This window comes from Alligator sinensis, unplaced genomic scaffold, assembly GCF_000455745.1.
Source record: "Alligator sinensis unplaced genomic scaffold, ASM45574v1 scaffold520_1, whole genome shotgun sequence".
Lineage (NCBI taxonomy): Eukaryota > Metazoa > Chordata > Crocodylia > Alligatoridae > Alligator > Alligator sinensis.
In genome coordinates this window covers 2,179,947-2,200,369 of record NW_005842064.1, presented here as the reverse complement: position 1 = coordinate 2,200,369, position 20,423 = coordinate 2,179,947, and the positions used below count along the sequence as shown (strand labels likewise).

The window sequence follows — 20,423 nt, the reverse complement described above, 5'->3', positions numbered from 1 at the left end:
GGGAAGCCCGGAGATACGCACACGGCAAGAGATGTGTGGATGGTGTAGTCAACCAGCAACTCAGCCCACACTGGCCTCAGGTCCTCCTGGTAGCTCAGCCTGCCAGAGACAAGGCAGAGGCCGCGTTACATCGGTCTATACCTCAATTCTTGCTGCCGGGTACAAGGGCTGAGACACCCCTACCTGGCACTCACAAAACAGAGCCGTGCTGCAAGGGGAGGTGCGGGGCTCAATAAGGGGTGCCCTCTGTTCTGAGGTAGTGCCCACCCTCATGCCCCAGCATGGCCATCATTCAGAGTTAGTCCTGGCCCCTGCTAAACAGAAAAGTTCCCTTGCCATGTTTGTGCCCCTTTTGGGACTATCCCACCAGTGTCGGTGGGATGCTGTGTTCTCCTACAGCAGTGGGAGCCAACCTTTGTGGGCAGATGTGCTACAAATTAAGCTCTATGCCCTCCCCAAGTACCACTTTGATTTCCTTCCCCTGCCTGATTTGCTGCTCTGCTTTCTGCTTCCTGCCTGACCTGCTGCCATACTGCCTGCCTCCCCACCCTCCCCCTGCTCTGCCATGTGCCACATGCAGGGTCTGCCCATGCCACTTGTGGCACCCATGCCGTAGATTGGCCACCCCCACTCTATAGCACTGTATAGTGTTACTAAGCACTGTTGGTCTGTGGTCACATTTCCCCCAGAGGCAACTGCCAATCTGCAGTAGGTCATTCCTGGGCACATGGGGCAGCATGTTGTGAGAAATGGATCCTTCACAGCGGAGAGGCTGGACACTGCTTCCTACTTCTCTACCCTGACAACTGTTTAACCCACACCCCCAGCCCTGGAGCCAGACCCAGTTCCCCCCCGATCCTGGCAAGGGGACTCACGTGGACAGCTCGAGCTCCACCACGACCTCCCGTGTGTCCAGTGTGATCCCAATGGCTTCAAAGGTGATGATCAGCTCCATCTGGAACAGAGGGGACAGATGCTACCAGGCTGGCATAGGAATGGGTAGGAGGGGGCTGGGCCTGCAAAGAAGCATCTTTGCATCTGCCTGCTGGAGGGTGCCTGCAGTACCTATCGTGCTGCAGACACAGCAGTCACCCATCCTGGGTGCACTGCTGCAAGGTCTTGATCCCAGGACCACAGAACACCTGCAGCCACTCACAGACTGCCTTGCCCCCTAAGGGGGCTCACTCTGGTGCACTCCTACCCCCTCAGTCATCCCCACTGGTTGTGTTCCTGCCCCACGCCCAGGGACCTTGGCATCCCCACTGAGACAGAGTCACCTTCTGGTTCCTCTTGAAGGGGTTGCCCAGCTCACACAGCACTGTCTCCTCGAAGGTGCAGGCACCGCTCTGGGGTGGCAGAAGGGAGAAAGCAGGCATCAGCAGGGCTGCTCAGCCTCACTCAAGAGCCCCCTGGCCCTCTCCTGGGAGCAGGTCACACACCCCAGCAGCTCTGTTCCTGTGCCCCACACCCCACCCAAGCACTCAAACTGTGATACGCCCCATCCCAGAGAAGGCCCCCTGCCCCACCATACTCCCCCCTGGGGAGGGGAAGCCAGCCCCATATCCTAGCCCTGGTTTCCCCCTGGGTTAACCAACCCCAGCTGGCAGTACAGCCTGCTCGCAAAGCACCAGGGCAACTATGTGCCCAGCCATGGCTTTCCCTAGCCCTGCCTGGGCATGGTGCCCATCAGTGGAGCAGAGCAATGACTCTGAACCCCACATGGAAATCAGCCCAGAGCTTGGGTGGACAGACAAACAGAGGGTTCATCTGCCCTGGGGCTCAGGTCTATGCTGCTCTCCTACATAGTGTCAGGAGGTGAGGCCTGGCCTCTGCTGGACAGTAAAGGGGATGGGGATGGCTCCTTACAGGGCGGACAGAGGAGGGCAGCAGGGTGGGGGGCACAGTAATGTTTAGCAGGGCCTCGTGGGCATCCTCGCCATTGGCCTTCGTAGTGGGGGTGTTGGTGATGGCCACGCTGAGATGCAGCTTCTTGACGTCCCGGCTGTACAGTAGCACCTGGGTCCCATTCATCCTGTGCCAGAGAAACATCAGCATGGACTTCCTCAGAGACCTGCCAAGAGGGGCCTCGCGGGCTGGGGGTTGGGCTTACCATAGAAATCACAGAGAAGTAGGGCTGTAAGGGACCTCCATAGTTCATCTAGTCCAACTTCCTACATGACAGAATCATCCCTATCCAAACTATTCCATACAAATCCATAACCTAACCTCTTTGTAAAACTACTATCAACCCTGACACAACACAAGACCTAGCACCCTAACCTGCCATGGGTAAAACATGGCAGTCAATACAGGTTTCCCTTGCTTTATGCTGTACATGCATTCCTGGAAAACCTCGCATAACTCGAATTCGCATAAAGGGAACCCACTTTACAATGCAACACATAGGGACAAGTTCCAAGACCTCGACTGCATTGACCCCCAGACCCATTTCTACCACTTTTACTAGACAATTTTGGTACTCACCAACAGCAGACAGTACACAAGCACAGGGCACTATGATAATGGGGATGGCAACTACAGAAACACATGTCGCAGACAACGAGCAAGGAGCACAGATCCACATAGGTGACTATAGTTTGGTGCGCATCACTCCCACAATGCACCACACAAAGCTGCTAACTGCTGGCTTCCACCACACCAGTTGCATCAGAGTGAATTTATCTTGCATATAACAAATTTTTGGTATAAAAAGGGTCATCACATAAGAGTGAATTTGCATATACAGAACCCGCATAAAGTGAGGAAAACCTGTATCCTGCTTCTATAAAAGGTTATAAATATGTGCTTAAAGAATCCCAGGCAGATGGCCAGGCCCCTTGCTACACAGAAAGGCAAAAACCCCTAGTCTGTATCAATCGGACCATGGGATGAAATTCCTTCCTGACCCCAAGTATGGCAATTGGTCTGACCCTGAGCAGCAGGCCAGGACACTTTAGCCAGTAATCTCTGGCTTTAAATCACAGCAGGAGCACTGGCACACCCCAGTCAAAATCCCCAGCCTCGGCTGCAGCCAGAATCCAATGCCTCTGAAGAAGGCTTTAAAAAGCCCCACACCTAACACAAGTAGCAGAAATGGAGGGGCAGGAGGGGCATGGATTCCCTTCCAGCCCAATCCTACAACCCACAAAGCCCAGAAGCATGTGAAATAGCCATAGCAGAACACAGGCACAGCTGGGCCTAGATCATCCCCAACCAGTGACTGTCCAACCTCTTCTTGAACACCTCCATTAAGGGAGAGTCCACAGCTTCCCTAGGCAGTCTGTTCCACTATTCTAGCAATGAAGAAGTTTTTTCTGATGTCCAGTCTAAACCTACTTCACTGCAACCTCAAGCCAATGGCCTGCATCCTGCTCTGATGAGAGTCAGATGGGAGTGGAAGTGTGACACACAGGAAAAGAGACCCCCACCCCTCACACAGATGAGGCTCGGAAGAGACCCCCTCCCCCATCCCAGGGCAGGGCGTTAAGCAGGCCTGAGCCAGCTGGGGGCACAATGCTGGGACCCCCTCCCCCATCCTTCAGCCTGAGGCTGGTTCCCTTGAATGCTTACTCCTTGTGCCCCTCCAGGACCCTTATGGAGCCCACCTCTTTCATCCTCACCTGGGCAGCACTTGGCCCTGCTCACCAACAAAGGCGGCCGTCAATTGTAGGTTGCTGTTGCACTTGTTGTCGAGACCACACTCCTTCTGGAAGTTGATCTGCGGGCAGGTATGCTTGGTGACTCCAGCCCCTGCCCCGCTCTGAGTCCACAGCCCCCCAATTGCTCCCCCAACACCTGGCACCCTGCAGCCAGAGCAGCTCTAATGCCCACCCTCAGTAGGAAGCTGTTATCCTCCTGCAGTCTGGCCCCAGCAGCACCACCAGGACCAGCAGGGGTAGTAGGGCTGTTTCTATTAGCAACAGGCTGGAGCAGCACTCCCACACACAGTGCACGCTATCCAGAGCAGAGGAAGTGGGTGGTAAGAGAGGAAGTACCAGTGCCAAGGACACCGCTGCCATGCACTGTTTGGCTACCAGGGGGTGCCAAGGGGCTGCTGCAGGGGAGGCTTGGCATCTGGAGGGGCATGAGAAGGGGAAAGGTAGAAATGTCTCCTACCCCACCCCACACTGGGGGACCCTCCAAGGTGAAGAGGATGCATCCTAGTCCCCTGGGCTTCCATGTTCACACCCTCACTGCTGAGGGCTCCTTGCAAAGTTGGGCTGTCTGCCAAGCTGCAGGCAGTTTATGGATCCAGGAGGTGGGCGGCGAGACCCGTTTAACCCAAATACCAGGGCTCATCACTGCTGCAGAGTGGCAGGCCAGAGCAAAGCCTCGGAGTGGAGCCCCCAAAGCCTCAGCAGGAGCAACAGTGGCTCCAGCCCATGGCAAAGGGTTCTAGGGTTCTCCTGCTGTTGTTTTACACATGGTGAAACTGAGGCACAGAGGTTGAGACAGTCAGACTAGCCCAGGGTCAGAGATGTAGAAATGGGAGCAGAACCTACAAGTCCTGGCTGCTGGTCTGCTGCTCAGCCCCTATTCACACAGAGCCAGCGTCAGAGCATGATGTGGAACCCAGAATCCTGGCTCTCAGTCCCCTGCCCATACCCCGATCACAGCATCAGAGCTGGCAAGGGAACCCAGGAGTCCTGCTTCCCTGTCCTTGCCCAGATGACAGCCACACAGGCCTTTCCACCCCACACTGTGGTATGTCCTTTGAGCAGGCGCCAGCAGGCTCTGCTCCCCTCTGCCTGGCCCAGCCCTGTCCAGCCACTCCCCACTCAGGCTGCCTCACCTCAGTGTGGTTCTCCCGGGGCTGGTCCTCATTCAGGACAGGGTAGGCGTTGAGGGAATTCAGCCCCAGTTGGAAGCTTCGTTGCTTCTCGTCTAGCGAGTAGTTCATATGCAGAGCAATGGGGTGCAGCTTGTCACGGATGTTCTCCTGCAGAGTGGACAGCAGGGGGCAGTGCATGATGCTGGCTGGGGCACCCCCCCAGGCTGAACCAGGCCTGCCAACAGGGACATCCTGGAAGCCAGGTCGTCCATACATCCCTCACCCCCAGGGCTGACAAGATCCCTTCCCAGCACACTCGGCCCCTGTCAGGGGTCCCTGGTTGCCAGCCACAAGGGGACAGTTCTCCTTCATGTGCTTCCCTGTCCACTGTGTCTGAGGCACATCAAACTCATCAGGGGGTGTGCAGCCACCTGGGGTCACCACAACCAGTCTGGACACTTGAATCCACAGCCTAGAGCATGCAGATCTCACAGCCCATGGACCTGGTCAGCTATATGGAATTGAGGGGAGATAAGAACCCATGCCCTGCTGGGTTACAGAATCAAAGAAAATGAGGATTGAAAGGGACCTCAGGAGGTCTAATCCAACCCCCTGATCCTAGCACGATCATCCCAGTCAAGGCTTTGTCTAGCCAGGTCTTAAAAAAGCCCAAGAATAGAAATTCTACAACCTCTCTGGGTAACCTGTTCCAGTGCTGTAAACCCTTCTGGTGAGAGTTTTTCCTAATATCTAACCTAAATTTCTCTTGCTGCAATTTGACCCTATTGCACCTTGTTCTGTCATCCTGCATAACTGAGAACAGTCCAGGTTCCATCCTCTAGGTAGTTGAAGGCTGCTATTAAATCCCCCCTCAGTCTTTTCCCTTCTGCTGACTAAATAAGCCCAGTCCCTCAGCCTCTCCTCAGAAGTCATATGCCCCAAACCCTGAACCATTTTTGCTGCCCTCCACTGGACGCTTTCCAATTTTTCCACATCCTTTCTCTAGTGGGGGGCCCAAAACTGGACACAGTACTCCAAATGTGGCCTCATCAGTGCCAAACAAACAGAGGGGAAGAATCAATTCCCTCAATCTGCTGACAACGTGCCTACCAGTGCAGTCCAGCATGCCATTTAGCCATCTGGCAATAAGGACACACTGTTGGCTCATATTCGGCTTATTGTCCACTATAACCCCCAGGTCCTTGTCTAAGGAGCTGCTACTTAGCCAGTCAGTCCCGAGCCTGTTCTGATGCATGGGATTGTTCTGTCCTAAGTACAAGACTTTGCACTTGTCTTTATTGAACCTCATGAGATTTCTTTTGGTCCAATCCTTCACTTCATCGAGTCTCTCTGAATCTTGCTATGACCCCTGTGATCCCTACCCCCCTTTCCCACACCCCCATACACCCCATGTGCTGGGCCCATGGGGCACCCCAGCCCAGCTCTCTACTCCCAGGCCCATTTTGTGCCTGGCCACAAGCTCTCAGCAGGGCATCACAGAGACCAGGCAACCTGTGCCAGCCCCACTGCCATGCCTTAGCAAAGCAGGGTCTGCACCACCCTTTTCTCACCAGCAGGAGGAGCTCCAGGTCCTGGCACTTGGTGTCTGGCAAGGAGAAGATGCCCCTGTACACAGCAGAGTTTGTCCCAGCAAATCTCACCCTGGTCGGACGCCTGTCCCTATCAGCTTCTAGAGTGTAGAGCAGATCTGCAGAGAGAGGGAAAGCAGAGCTGGAGATGGTGTTGGCAAGGCAGCACTGACTTTGCAGAGTGGCAAATGCCTGCTAAGACACACAGTGTTGTTTACACCATGCTTGCACACAGACCACTATACACATGTGTGCACAAGTCAAGGCACCCATCTCACTGCATGTTCACCACTGCTCAGACATGCACACCTCTGTGCATGTTCACACTCAGACCACCACATATCTTGCACATGTGCCTGCATAGCATTGCACACACCTGTGCCATCGTGTGTGCATGCACCACAGCACGCACTGCACACCTGCTTGCACACCACTGTACACTGATAGACACATGCATGCACCACTGCATGTATACCTTCACACACCACTACACACACCCCATTGCTTATATTGCACATTTGCGCACACACACCACTGCACATTTTGCAGTGTACGCTTACTGTTGTTATTACTTAAATGCATGGACACACACCAACCCCTCCCCCCTACAGAGTACCCCCTCCCTCCCTGACCCACTCACTAATTTGCTCCTTGTATCGGGGGTCTCCGGCACTCTGGTTGTAGGAGAAGCAGATCTGCACCCGGATGCTGCAAAGGACAGAAAAGAGACTGGGTCAGAGGGACGGGAGCAGCCAGCAGAAACTTTTCTGCTCTGGCACCAGCCATGGAGCTGCCTAGCTGCCATGTGCTTCAGGACCACTGGGCCCTCCCTAGCCATGACCTGCATGGGCAGCACCATGCAAAGCTGCACCTTGGGGCACCACCCCACCGCCAGGTGGGCAATCATGGGAGGAGGCAGCCCTTACCAGGAGTGGGGGTTGCACTTGGCTGGGTCTACCAGGCTTGGGGTCACTGTGAAGGTCTTGTTCAGGATGTTGATCACGGGACGAGCTCTGCCACAGGGAGAGACGGACAGAGGGAGAGAAAAGCATCAGCTGAGCACCATCAGGGCCAGATGGCTGTTTCCGTCACAGAAGCGACCCCTAAAATCTCCAGTCACCAGTGCCCAGGGCTGCTCAGCTCCCCTTGTTCTGCCTGTGGGGCTGTCCAGGGCACAGTGGAGGGCTTAAGGAGGCAGGGGCTAGGGCAATCCCCATCCCATCCTGCAAGGGGGCTGCACAGGACCCCTGGAGCCTTGCCCTTGGAGATTGTTGGTTCCAATGCAGCAGTGGTCGAATGATACCCCTGTCAGTCTGGGGCCTGTGTAACAGTGCCTGGAAGGGTGGGCGTTACTGCTTTCAGGACTCACAGGCTCAATGGGGGACAGAGTTGGCTCCACAAGGTACTCTGTATGGGGCAGGCTGGTGGGGAGGTGCCACTGCAGGGTATCACCTGTGTGAGCGTCTCCCTCTAGTGGCCTAGTCCAACAATGATGCCAGCCTCCTGCTGTGCAGTGGGTACAACTGGTGGGCGTGCTGGAGGTGCCATGCTCAGCCCCCAGCAGGAAGCATGGTGTCAGGACAGCTTTGCCCATGTCTGCACCACTGTTGTCACCCCCAGCCCCATCTCCCTTACCGGAGCAGAACAATCTTCTCAGACAAGCTCCCCACCAGCAGGTCCGGGTAGGAATTGCCATCCACATCCATGCCCCCGCTGAGAGAGTACCCAAAGGTCTCAAACTTGAAAGGGCCCAGGTCTGCCCCACTGATCACCTGCAGGAGGCAGAGGGGTGGGAGGAAATCACCCACTGGTGCTATGGCAACTGCCCTCAGGGCCTGTCCTTCTCTACATTCTGGGCTTGGGGCAGCGCCTGCATGCATGCATAACCCCCCACCCCATCTCCTGCCTCCTCCCTTCCCTTTCCCTGAGCAGCTGTCCCCTGGCCCTCTATCTAGGTCTACCCTTGTCTCTCGAGACTCCCCTCAGGGTGAGGATTGTCAACCTGTCCTGAGACTAGTGCCCTAGGAGAGTCTGTGTGCACCTGGGGGCAGCAGGAAGGTAATTCCCAACCACCCACAGCTCCCATGGGCTGGAGATGCCACTGCTCCTCTCAGGGGTCTCAGGAGGGAGCGTGGTCTCCAGAGTGCCCTCTGTAGGGCTCAGGGGAACTGGCCCAAGACATCTTTACCTGCCGGGGCAGCTCCATAAGGCCCCCAGAAGTGCTGTGGTAGATGTAGACCTTGCCCGAGCCCTCGAAGGGGGCCCCAACAGCAATGTCTGTGGAAGAGGCAATAGGTCAGGCAGAAGTGGCCCAGAGACCAATGCTCTTCTGGCTCCCTGTACTGCCCATTGAACCCCATGTGCCCCAGAGTCCTCACATCCCACACTGAGCCCTGTACGCCCTCATGCTCCACACTGAGCCCTATGCCAAGCAGCACCCACACAATGCCTCAGCCCCCTGAGCCCCATGACAAGCCCACATGACTTCCAGAGCTTTCCACAAGCCCTGCTGCTCCCTGTGCACCCATACCCCACTAAACCCTGCCTCACCTCATGCCACCCAATCCCCTAAACTCCATATTAAACCCCATGGCACCACCAGAGCTCCCCACACCCTGCTGCCAACCTCCCAAAGTCCACCCCACCCACCCGCAGCCCCTTACTCCACACCTCCCCGAGCCTTCCCAAAGCCCTATTCACCCCCCTGCCTCCCCAGAGCCCACGCCACCCCAGATGCCTCCCACGCTCCCTGGGTGACAGATACCTGTCCCAGGAGCCCCAAGAGAAAGCGTCACCCACCCTCAAAGCCATCCTGGTTGATGTCCCCGATGTTGGCCACGGCAAAACCAAAGGCGGAGTTACTGGGGCCTTTCAAGATCTGGCTGGACTGGTTTTGGAAGCTGCCAGCCTCGTTCATGTACACGTAGACAGCGCCCCCCACCTCCTGCTTCCGCTCGAAGTAGTATGGGGCACCGATCACCAAGTCCTGCCAGCTGCGGGGGGACAAGGCAAAGCTGGGCTCAGGGAGGGTGAGCGTGGGGCTGGGACCAATGGGAAAGCTAGGGGGGTGGAGGAGGCTACAATGCAGCGAGTCAGAGGAGGTTGAAAGCTGGGAAGACCCCAAAGTCTACAAAGGTATAAAAACCAGGCCTCAAAGCTAGAGACCTCTCAAAGCTGGGAGCCACAGAAACACTCTTCACAGCTCAGGAAACCCCAAAGTCTTGTCATCCCCTCCCTCCCTTCCCCCCGCTGTGCTCTACAGAGCAACTGCCAGGTGGCCTCCCCATCACCAGTGGCCTCTTGGCATCTCACCCGTTGTTGTCGAGGTCGGCTAGGGCGATGGCACTCCCAAAATAGGAGCCCACCTGCTCCCCAACCAGCATGAGGCTCTTTTCCAGGTTGCTCCTGAAGCGGTTGGTCATCAGGTACACAGCACCGGTGTGTTGGTAGCGGGGTGCCCCCGAGATGATGGTGAGGTCTCCCTTGTGCAGCACGGCACTGCTGACTTGGACGGTATAGCCTGGAGGCATGAGCAAGCCCCGTAGGGTGGAGTAGGGAGCAGGGAAGAGGTCTCAGAACCTGTAGAGTCCTCCCAGGAGGCATCACAAGTGCATTTGCAAGGGGCCACATTACTTGAAGCTACAGATGAGGGCCCGGCCTTTTGTATGGGGCTGCCAGAGCTGGTCCCAAACACATGTGGAACCATATGGAGACACAGGACGTGTGGGGCTGAGCGCCAAAGCTGGGTGGGAGGGCTTAAAATAGGCTTTGGACCAGACCCCTGGTGCCCCCACTAAGGACTTGTAAGCAACACCTTTGCTGACCCCTTCTCATCCTGACCCTGTCACTGCAAGCAGGCTGGACCCAGGCCAGCTCTGTCTTCCCCACAGAAGCTGATAGCAAAAGGGAGCATTAGCACATATAGCTTAAGCGATGCAGAAACTGTGGACTGGGCTGTAGCCTGACAAACTCATGGTTTACATACCCCACTGAGAGGCTCCATTCCCAGAATCCTCCTGGCCCAGGGGCAGCTCCCCAGAGAAGGGCCCCTGAGGACATTTCCTGCTCAGGGTGCAGGCCCCACAGACTCGGCAAGCAGCCTGGGTTTAAGCAGCTCATGCATTACTAGTCCCTATAGCAGTGCATGCCAGAAGAGGAGCCAGCGTGAGTGGAGAAGTGGATTCTTTTGAGAAATCCCCTTCAGCTCCTGCCAGAAAAGCTCACAGCCCTGGCTCAGACATCTCAGTAGTCTGGACCCCAAGACATGACTCATGGGGGCAAGGGAAAGGCCTAGATATATGTAGCCTGCAAGGACCATGTGGAAGAGAGGGCCGAGAGGAGCCCAAGGGGAAACTGAGGCACAGAGTAGTCATATGACTTGTCCAGGAGCCCTACAGGGAAAAGTGGCAGAGCTGGGATTGGAACCCAGGCCTTCTAGGGCCCAGGTACCTGCTCTCTCTGCAGCCCACTCTCCCATATCATGCTAGCAGGGAGGGATGTTGCTCCCAGATGCAGGTGAAGCAGCTGTCATTACCTATGTAGATGTTGCCATTCTTGTGATTCGGGTACAAGAAGTCAGACAGCTCCCAGCTCTCTCGCTGCAGCATGTAGTTAGTCCCTGCAGCCGGGAAGGAAAAAACAGCAAGCTGGAGCCAGAGACGGGCACTGCCCAAGTGGGGACACGGAGAGGGATTGGGAGGGGGATGGGATCTCTCACAAAGATTTCATTGCTAACAGCCTCCCTGCCAGGGCTCACTCCACAGCCCCAGAGCCCAGGCTCTTCTCCCTTCCCCCAGCCTGTGTGGTCCAGACTCACCCTACACCCCAGCCCTGAACCCAGCCCACCCACCCAGCAGGGAGGCTCCCAAGGGTGCCGGTGTCAGCAGCAAAATATCCCTCGGGCAGCTGCAGCAACACCAGATGAGCACTAGGGATGGCTACACTCCAGCAGGGGGTTGGGCAGGGCACAGACCTTGCCAGTTGTAGGCACCAGGTGCCCCAAAGTAGACGGTGTTGGTGGTGAAGCCACCGCTGGTGCCCATCTGGCACATGCCAGTCTCCTCAGCATCAGTGTTGGAGTTGCACATCTCGTTGTGGTACGTCTGCCAGTCGTCACCCAGCTGCAGCTTCAGGTCATTGCCTCGCACGTAGCACTTCCCCACCATGCGCCGCTGGTCCTCGCTGCCTGCCCAAAGCACTTCGGTGTAGCGGTGAGCGCAGGCCTGGCAGCCAGGGGGCACCATGTCAGTGCCCAGCAGGCCGTGGGCACTGAGCAGCCATAGACAGGCACTCTGCCCCACCAGGGTCACCCCGCTGAGCCCAGTGCCTGCTGCCTCCTGCTGCAGCCACCCTGAGCCATGGTCCATGCACACCGATATTGCCTTCCCATTTCACTGCAATTCATGTAACCTCAAGCACCTCAGTTCTGCTACACCTGCCTTCAGCAGCAGTCCATATGCCCCAATATGGCCTTTCTGCCCCTGCTGGCTACAGCAGCACTCTTAAAATCCCTCTCCTGCCGCATCCCAGCCTGAGCAGGGTTCTCTATGCCCTGGTATCCCAAGCAACACCAGTCCATGTAACCCTGATATCCTGTCCCTACTGCACTAGACTACACCAAGGTCCTTCTCCTCTGGATCCCCACCCCGATCCTAACATATCAGAGTAGAGCATCCACCACCTTCTGTGTCCTCCCCGCGCTGGCACAAGCCTACAGCCTACATTGCCTCCACCACCCCAGGACTGCAGGAACTCAGACCAGCAGTTTCTCTTGCCTCTCTGATCAGAGCCTCCAAGCCAAACACCACCCTCTTATTGAGCATCCATTGCTTGGATGCTTAGCAGGTGGGTGTAAAACTTGTGAAAAAGCAATGCTGTGCCCTTGGGCAAGGCAGGTCCCACATGCCTGACCCCAGATGGTCATCACCCCATGCCCTGGAGCATGGAGACCCATTTATCATGAGGGCTTGCACAGTGCCTGAGCCTGTGATCTCTCACTGGTCTGGGACCCAGAATAGGTTGAGGCCAGAAGGTCACAGGGGCCAGCACTGAGAGCCTGGGGACAATCTGGAGGTACCCATCTGCTGTTTGCTCACCACCACTAATGAGAGAAGAGAAGCTGTAGAATCTCCATCAGTGTTTAAGAGCAGGATGGACAAACCCTTGGCTGGGCTGGTTTAGATGATGCTGACCCTGCCTGGAGCAGGGTGAGGATCAGATGGCTCTCTGGAGGCCCTACCAGTCCTATTTTTCTATGATCCTATGATGGCACCATGCCCAAGCAAAGAGGTGTGCAACCAGAGAGGGATGTCCTGATGTGTGTATAGCCCTCAGCAGCCCAGTAGGGGTGTGACGTTGCAGACATATTAGTGGCAAGCTCAGTCGAAGGGCTGGAGACCAGATGCCCAGACACACCCACCCCATGCACTCCAAAGAGCAGGCGAGAGGTGCCCTTTCCTGTGTGCAATTCACCTTCTCTGCAGTGGGCCCCATCCCAGCTCTCTGGGCTGACTTCAGAGAAAGACCCAAAATTACCCCAGTAGTAAACCTGGCCCTCTAGGGATAGGGCACAGGCCATCCCTCCAGCAGCAAATGTGTTTAAAAAAAAGAAGCCTGGGTCAGGAAAAAGACTCTCTGCCAGGCTGAGTCGGCCTGGGATGATGCAAGAGCTCAGGGCAAGTGGGGGAAGGAGAGCAAAATTCTGTGGCTCCAGCATTCCCCTGCAAAGCAGGCAACAGGAACACGGAGAAGCAGAGGAGGAGGTGGCTGCTGGGCTCTGCACCTCAGGCCTCCATTTCCACCAGATTGAAATATTACTAAAATGGGAACTGTTTGCACATGTGTAAATGACTGCACGAGGCACAGGGTGATGGAGGACGCAGCCCATGGACTCTTGTGTTGTCCAGATACCACGGTGATGGGTGACGGGATTGGGGGAGAGAGTCCTGGGAGAGCTCTGCAGCCAATGCCCTCCGCCAAGTTGCAGTGGTTAAGCCAAATCCTCTTAGCTCCCCCAGGGCCATGCTCCCTTCCAGCTCTGGATTGCTTCACTGCCTTTCCCACGGACTGAACTGCTGCCACTGCGGTTGTTGCTCTCTCCCTTGGTTTCTTCCCAGCTGCCTTTGCAATTTAGGAGCAGACTCTGTGTTTCATGACATCCCGTTTAAAGAGGCAACCAGATACTTCCCCCACCATGCAGAACCTGTCTGCCTTCACCACCACCCCCTCACCCAAAAAGCCAATAGCTCCCAGCATACTATGTTCCACCATGAGCCAGGAGGTAGCCAATCAGGGGAAGCTGGAGCATGGCACACTGGGACTTGTAGTCACCTTGGGCTCAGTCTCAGTGCCACTGCATTCTGCTCTGTTCTAGTGTCTTGCCTGCTTACTAATAAACTCTCACCCATTGATTAATTTAGTCTCATGACCCACAACCCCATCTGGTTCTGCCAGGAATGTTATCCCCATTTCAGAGAATGGCAAACTGTGGTAAGTGATTTGACTGATTGTGTAGCAAGCTAAACTCAGGAATCCAGGAGTCCTGACACTCTGGGGTTGGATCCTGTGCTGCCTTGCCCCATATCTCAGCAGTTACACCTATATAAGGCAAGCACAAAGTGCAAAGAGCGAGTGACTGGGTGGTGTTTCGTTTCACAGGCAGGTGGGAATGCCCCCAGGATGCCCATGGCAGTGGGCTTATCTCCCTAGCTCTGACACCAGGACATGGGTCTATTTCCCCACTGCCCTGCAAGGTGCAAATAAAGTGTATGTACCCTAGTGTAAACAACACAACCCGATTGCCCCTAGTTCCCCATCCACTTTGCAACAAGGCACAGGCCATGCTAGCTGCTGGACAATGGTGAACAGGGCTCTCAGTACAATACTTGAGACCTACTTTTCTATGTACACCTGCTACCTCAGCATGTTGCACTCACCAGCACTCTCCCCCTCCCGGATTGCTCTCTCTGGCTGGCAATGGTCACCCCCAGCCACATGTCTTCAATGATGTTCTTCTGTGGCACACCTGCACACACAGGGCAACAGACACTTGACAAGAGAGCAGAGACCCCAGCCCACCCATTTGCACTCCCTGTGCAATCAGGGGACAGATTTCCTCCCCAAACCCCTCCCAAGCAACAGACAGCCCCTCCCCCCCACAGGGCAAAGTCCCTCATCCCTCTGCAGCAGGTACAGGTCACAATCAAGCAACTACAGGGGATGAATTCTCCTGTCGCCCTGGGAGGCCCTATTCAGGACAAAGCAGTCGCAGGGGTGCTCACCCCATGCACTCTATGAGGCAGGCATCAGGGTGCAGTGGGGATGGAGGAAGGGACACTGTTGCAGTGAAGGCTGCTCCCTCCCATTCCCTTTGGAAGCCTAGCTCACCCCTCACCCAGTATGGATTCATCTCTTAAATGGTTAACAGGCCCCTTCCTGCACCTCCAGCACAGGGTAAATACTGCAGCACCAGTAGAGACAGCACCACCCAAGCTGGCGGAGGGAGGGAGGGAGGAAGAGGATTTAACCCCCAAGCTTCCAGGCTGCCCAAGATAGAGTCTGGGGAAGCAGAGACCTGTCCAGTATTGAGGGGAGGGGTGTGCTCACATACTCTTTTCTTCTATGTCCACCCGCTCGCAGTCAGTCTTGGAGGCACTCAGTGGGCAGAAGTACATGGCGCCTGTCCGTGTGGCATTCCCCTCCACAGCAGTTACATCCTGGGGGGCTCCAGCTAGCAGCCTGGGGAAGACACAAAGGAGTCAGGGTCCCAGGGCTTCTGTCCTTATGGCCAGCACTACTCGTCATACTTTCCACCCCAGGCTCTCCAAGAGCTTTGCAAACATCTCTGCAAGCTCCCCAGGCAGAAAAGGGATCATTTTGCTCATTGCCAAAATGCAGCCACCTCTGGTGTGGAACATAGCTGTTACTTCACAGTGCACACCAACACCTGCCCCAGTCCAACAGATTAGGACCCTGAGTGTACAGGGGGATTCAGGAAGGCAGAAGGCAATGGTCACTATAAACATCAACAGCATGCTATGCAAACACCTGGCTACAGGCAGCCCTCGAGCAAACTCAGCTGCCCACTGATGGGGGAGTTGTTTATTGCAATGCTGAGCATTTGCTGTGCCCAGACCATGAAGGGATCCATGAGCACTCCCACAAGGCTTTTCCGTGGTGACTGGGCATTTACACTCAGCTCCACACACAGCTCGTTGGAGCAGGGGCCCCAGGGGCTGGCGTAGGCTAAGAACCCCAGTCTGATCCCTGTTACCAATTCCCTGGGGGCAGCTGAGCTATAGATAACAATTCATTCCTATCAGACCATTGCCTGAATGTCAGTCTGGCTTCCTGCCATTGAGGGCTTGTTCCTTGATTGTCGGTCAGGCTGCCTGTCACCTAAGATTTGTCCTCCTGCCCCAGCACCCTGGTATATATAGGACTGGCCATCACCGAGGGCAGGGAATACAGCAACCCTCCAAACCCATGCGTTTATTTTTGCTCAGTCCCTATTTCTGTTGAAACATCAGCAGGAAGCTCTGTTGCCATGGCTAAATATTATTTGTGTGCATGTGTGTGGGATGGGGGGGTCAAAGATACACCAATTTCTCCCTCCTCACGTGTCCCAGTTGCTGGCCTGGGCAGTCACTGCTTGGAGGTGGGGCCAGGGGCAGCCCCGCTGCACCTCAGAGCATGTCTGTCTTAGCCCCCAGAGGACATGACCCCCTGCAGGCCACCATTGCTCATGGCACCTTCAGAAATAGGTTAGTACACTGGTTTCTTAGCAGCTCACACCCCAAGGCACTCATGGTCCCACCCTGGAGCACTACTAGGGGTGAGCACTGCAGAAAGGACCTCCTGCCCCACCCCTGCCACATGCATGGACAGGCTGTTCAGAGGGACACAGCTTCAGGGAGGGAAGCAGGCAAAATTGGGGCCCAGCTGAGTTCTCGCTCCCAGGCAGGTCCTTTGCCCCTCTGCTGTGCATGACAGCAAGTCCCTCTCCAAGGGCTGTACATACCACAGGAGCCAAAGGGCACCACTCTCCATGCAGCCACCTGGGGCAGCCACAGGCTGGCAGACCTACATGCCTGTTCCCCACTGGGCCTATTCCTGCACTGAGGTCTCAGAATGGGAACACAGGGCCAGGGGGATGGGATCAGACCCATGGTTCATCCCATCCATCACCCCATCTCCGAGGCCCGAATCTTGTTTCACTATTAGGTGCCCATGTGCAACTTAGCTGCACATCGCCTAGACAGCCAAGACTCCAGTCCAGACAGTGCCAGGGGCTTCAGAAGACTGCACAGGCCCCCAGGGACACCACAGAAGATCTGTCCCCTACATTGACCTCATCCCGATTTAGACTGCCACATGCCTTGAAGGCCCACTGGGGAATGTTTCTTGAGGCCCTAGCACACATGAAGCTGGCACCAGAGTCAATCAGTTGATCCTGGTTTTACGAGGTCCTGTCCCTGGAGTAGAATTTTACCTCCAGTAGTTGATCCCTGCCCAAAGACGCAGGGTGGAGAGAGATCAGACCCTGCCCGACTCACTGCTTTATTTACATTCCTCGTGTGTCAGTGGGCGCCTTCTATAGCTGGAGAGGGCCTGGTAGCATTCCTCTGGCATGGGGAGGAGGAGCAAGCCTGGATTAAAAAGCCTCAGAGAAAAGCCCAAGGTGCTTTGGTTGTTGTAGAATCTCACGTTGGGTCCAACTCACATAGCTGTCTCCCCAGCTATGCAGCCCCTGGACTGCAGGATCCAAGTACCTTCCCAACTGGACCGGCTCACAGCCCCCCTGAAAGATTCCTAGCTGCAGGGCGCAAGCGGAGAAAGAGAGGTGCACAGAGATTAAGTGATACACCCAAGGTCAGCCCAGCTCAACAGGCCCTTGGCAGTAGGCAGCTCTTGAGCAGGTGACCTCGTCAGTCCAGAGCCAGTACATTGACAGCAACTCCCTGAACCAGGGCAAACATTTTGGGTGAGATCCTAGAGGGATTTACTCACCAAAGAAGTGAGATTCTGTCCCCCTTGCACAAGTCCCTGAAAAACTGCAAACACAGAAGATAGGTAGGTCCTCCTTGGTGTGTTTCTGAGACTTAGTTTTAAGGCTAAATGACAGCAGGTTGCACAGAGTTAATGGCTTTTTAGGGACCCAAGGAGGGTGGAATATGATCACACTTAAACCCCTAGGTACAATTCTGTGTTGTAAGCAGTTGGGATCTACTCTCTTATGAACAAGAGAGGGTGGGCAGCAGGATAGAGACAAGTCAAGTCTTGTCACTCCTGCCCCTCTGTGCACACAGGGATTCTCCAGCCACACCGCATGGAGAAAAGCATGGAGGGATCAAAAACACTCTAATGTCCTTATACAGCTGCCATCGTTAGTTTCTCTCATACTCTTCAGTGTACTTACTCTTACAAGCCCTACTGCAAGGTGAGGCAGTGCTCTTTCCTCATTGCATAGAAGGGAAAGCAAGGCACAGAGAAGTTAAATGATTTGCCCATAGTCACAAAGTAAGGCTGTGGCAGAACAAGGCCAGGAACCCAGGACCCTCTTGTTCTAAGTTAGTGCTCTGCCACTGTGCCATCCTTCCTCTCTGTCCAAATCTAGCCTCCAGGGCAGAGTAAACATTTCATACTCCAAGGAGTATGAAATTCCTCATGAAGCTGTAACCATTCAGTTTACTCATGCTCAGGCCTCTTTAACAACACCAGCACTGTGTTACGGGCCAGGTCTTGGGAGGTGATGGGGTCAATGTGAGGTGGGAGTGGGACGGGGAAAAAAAATCAGCTGTTCTGTGGGCATATAGCACAAAGCAACCAGGCTGAGCATGCATATACGTGTGTAAATGGAACAACATGAAAGGCATGGCCCAGCACACACGCACAGGCTAACCCATCTCCCTGCAAGTGCATCTGGATTGAGGTGGAACAAGCAGACCCCCTGCAAGCAATCCTGTGCTGGCTTGCCTGGTTGCATCTCCCCTGGCAGCACAGCTGTGTTGTGTCCAGCAGCGAGCAGGCGAGATCTATGTCCCAGCCAAAGGAAAAGGTTAATGAGCAATAGTTCGGCATAGCTGCTGCTGGGGGAAGAAGAGAGGCTGGGACGGAGAGGCCCCGGGATGGCAGGCACTGCAGAGGAGCAGGCTGGGATAGAGGCCAGCATGGAACTGAAACCAGGCTGGGGGGGGGGGAACCCTGCCAGTGAAAAGCCTGCCCAGCAGGAGGCTGGCATCATCTCTGGAGCAGCAGGCATGTGGGAGTGCAGCACCAAGTCAGCACTAGCTGCCTCAGCCCTTGCAGATGACCCCCCACCCCAGCCATGTGGCGTTTCCCTTCCTGTAAGAGTCCAGGCAGGTCCATCATTAGGCCCGGGGCTGCAGAGAGCAGGGCAGAGTGACTCAGATGCCCACGGCTCAGGGTGGGAAAAATGCTTTTCTGACAGGTCACTCCACTTCCAGCTTTACACACACAGGATGCCAGGGTTGAGTAAGTTTCCCTGTGCCAGGGCTTCCTGCGGAAGGGCCTTGGCACAAGGAGCAAGGTCGAGGGGGGAGGGAGGGGGCACGCAGGCTTCTCTGAGGAGCAAGACAGAGCCATGTAAGGAAGAGAGCAGGTGGAACTGAGGAGGATGGGAGAGTAGAGTCAGTGGCCTTAATCCATAATGTATTTGTTCCAAGATGCACTTGGGCCCAGGATCAGAGAGATTCTCCTAATTTTTTCCCCCAATCTGAGCACTTCATTGCAATACTTAAAGCAGTGGATAGCATTCTGCTGCATTATGAAAGGTGCTGGAGTCCTGTGTCCAGTGTTGGACCCCTACCACAGAAAGGATATGGACAAATTGGAGCGAGCCCAGAGGACGGCAATGAAAATGGTTAGAGGGCTGGGAAACAGGACTAATGAGAGACTGTGGGAATTGGACTTGTTTAGTCTGGAGAAAAGATTGAGGGGAGATTTAATAAAGCCTTCAAGTCCCTGAAGGGTGGGTCCAAGGAGGATGGAGCTGAACTGTTCTCAGGGGTGGCAGATGACAGAACAAGGAGCAACGGTCTCAAGTTGCAGCAAGGGAGGTTTAGATTAGATCACCAGGAGGGTAGTGAAGCACTTGAACAGGTTACCCGAAGAGGCGGTGGAACCTCCATCCTTGGAGGTTTAGAAGACCCAGGCAGACAAAGGCTTGGCTGGGGTGAGATACCTGGAGATGGTCCTGCTTGGAACAGGGGGTTGGACTAGACTGCCCAAGGTCCCTTCCAGCCCTAATTTTCTATGAGTTAGAGGAAGGGGATGCGCAAGGAAGCTGGTGCAGTGATGTCTCCACCACCTGGAAACAGAGAGCACTGTCCCAGGGGAGGGATTCAGGCCAGACCTGGGCCACTCAGCCCTGATGAAGGTGACATCCAGGATCCAGCCAAGCTGAGATAGGTCCTAGAAAACTGACTCAGAGGCAGGGCTCTTGTCTCACACCCGGAATCCAGACCCTATGAGCAGACAGCAGTGGGAAAGCCCCTGTGCTCTAGAGAGGACTTCAGCATCGCAGCCCTGGTGCCAGCCTCCTTCCCTACCCCTGGAGACAGCATGAAGTGACAGCATCTGTCCCACTGCTTGCAATCTGCTTATGGGTAACACATGCAGGCAGGCAGGGCTGAGCCACAAAGAGTTAAACATCCCATGTTTCACTTCACTTCTGCAGCCCAATCCAGGATGAGGTAGGGCACACCATCCCACAGTGCTGGCTGCTGCACCTGCTGCCACCTGCCCAGGCGCCTGAACTCCCAGGTGGGCGCAAAGACACTAGATGCCTGCAGCAGACATGGGAACAGAACAAGTCAGTGTGAGAGTGGCAGGTGTCAGGTCAGGAGGCAGAGCAGCCTGCAAACACAACGTGATCCCTGAAGCAGATGCCAAGAGTGGAAGCCCAGGCAGCTACTGGGCAGGGAAGGGGAAGTGGCTTTTCCCACAGGGAACAAGGCAGCGGGAGCCTCAGTGCCCATGCAGCCTGTGCCAGCCTGACAGCTCTTGGCCACAACAGTCTAGTGGGGCTGTAGCCTGTTCCTCAT

General features: G+C 55.4%; 1 protein-coding gene across 1 annotated transcript in view; it reads right to left on the bottom strand.

Moving 5' to 3' along the window:
• ITGA3 (integrin subunit alpha 3) overlaps positions 1-20,423 on the bottom strand; it is a gene marked incomplete at its 5' end in the record, with an annotated part of 42,052 nt that overhangs the window by 7,844 nt on the left and 13,785 nt on the right. Inside the window, 17 exons of the mRNA XM_006023338.3 lie at positions 22-99; positions 876-955; positions 1,278-1,346; positions 1,867-2,032; positions 3,621-3,718; positions 4,793-4,939; positions 6,343-6,479; positions 7,001-7,068; positions 7,287-7,373; positions 7,996-8,132; positions 8,549-8,637; positions 9,160-9,353; positions 9,673-9,880; positions 10,895-10,978; positions 11,333-11,582; positions 14,295-14,383; positions 14,969-15,096. Coding sequence (XP_006023400.1) covers positions 22-99; positions 876-955; positions 1,278-1,346; positions 1,867-2,032; positions 3,621-3,718; positions 4,793-4,939; positions 6,343-6,479; positions 7,001-7,068; positions 7,287-7,373; positions 7,996-8,132; positions 8,549-8,637; positions 9,160-9,353; positions 9,673-9,880; positions 10,895-10,978; positions 11,333-11,582; positions 14,295-14,383; positions 14,969-15,096 — 2,109 coding nt within the window. The remainder of the gene's footprint in view (positions 1-21; positions 100-875; positions 956-1,277; positions 1,347-1,866; positions 2,033-3,620; positions 3,719-4,792; positions 4,940-6,342; positions 6,480-7,000; positions 7,069-7,286; positions 7,374-7,995; positions 8,133-8,548; positions 8,638-9,159; positions 9,354-9,672; positions 9,881-10,894; positions 10,979-11,332; positions 11,583-14,294; positions 14,384-14,968; positions 15,097-20,423) is intronic.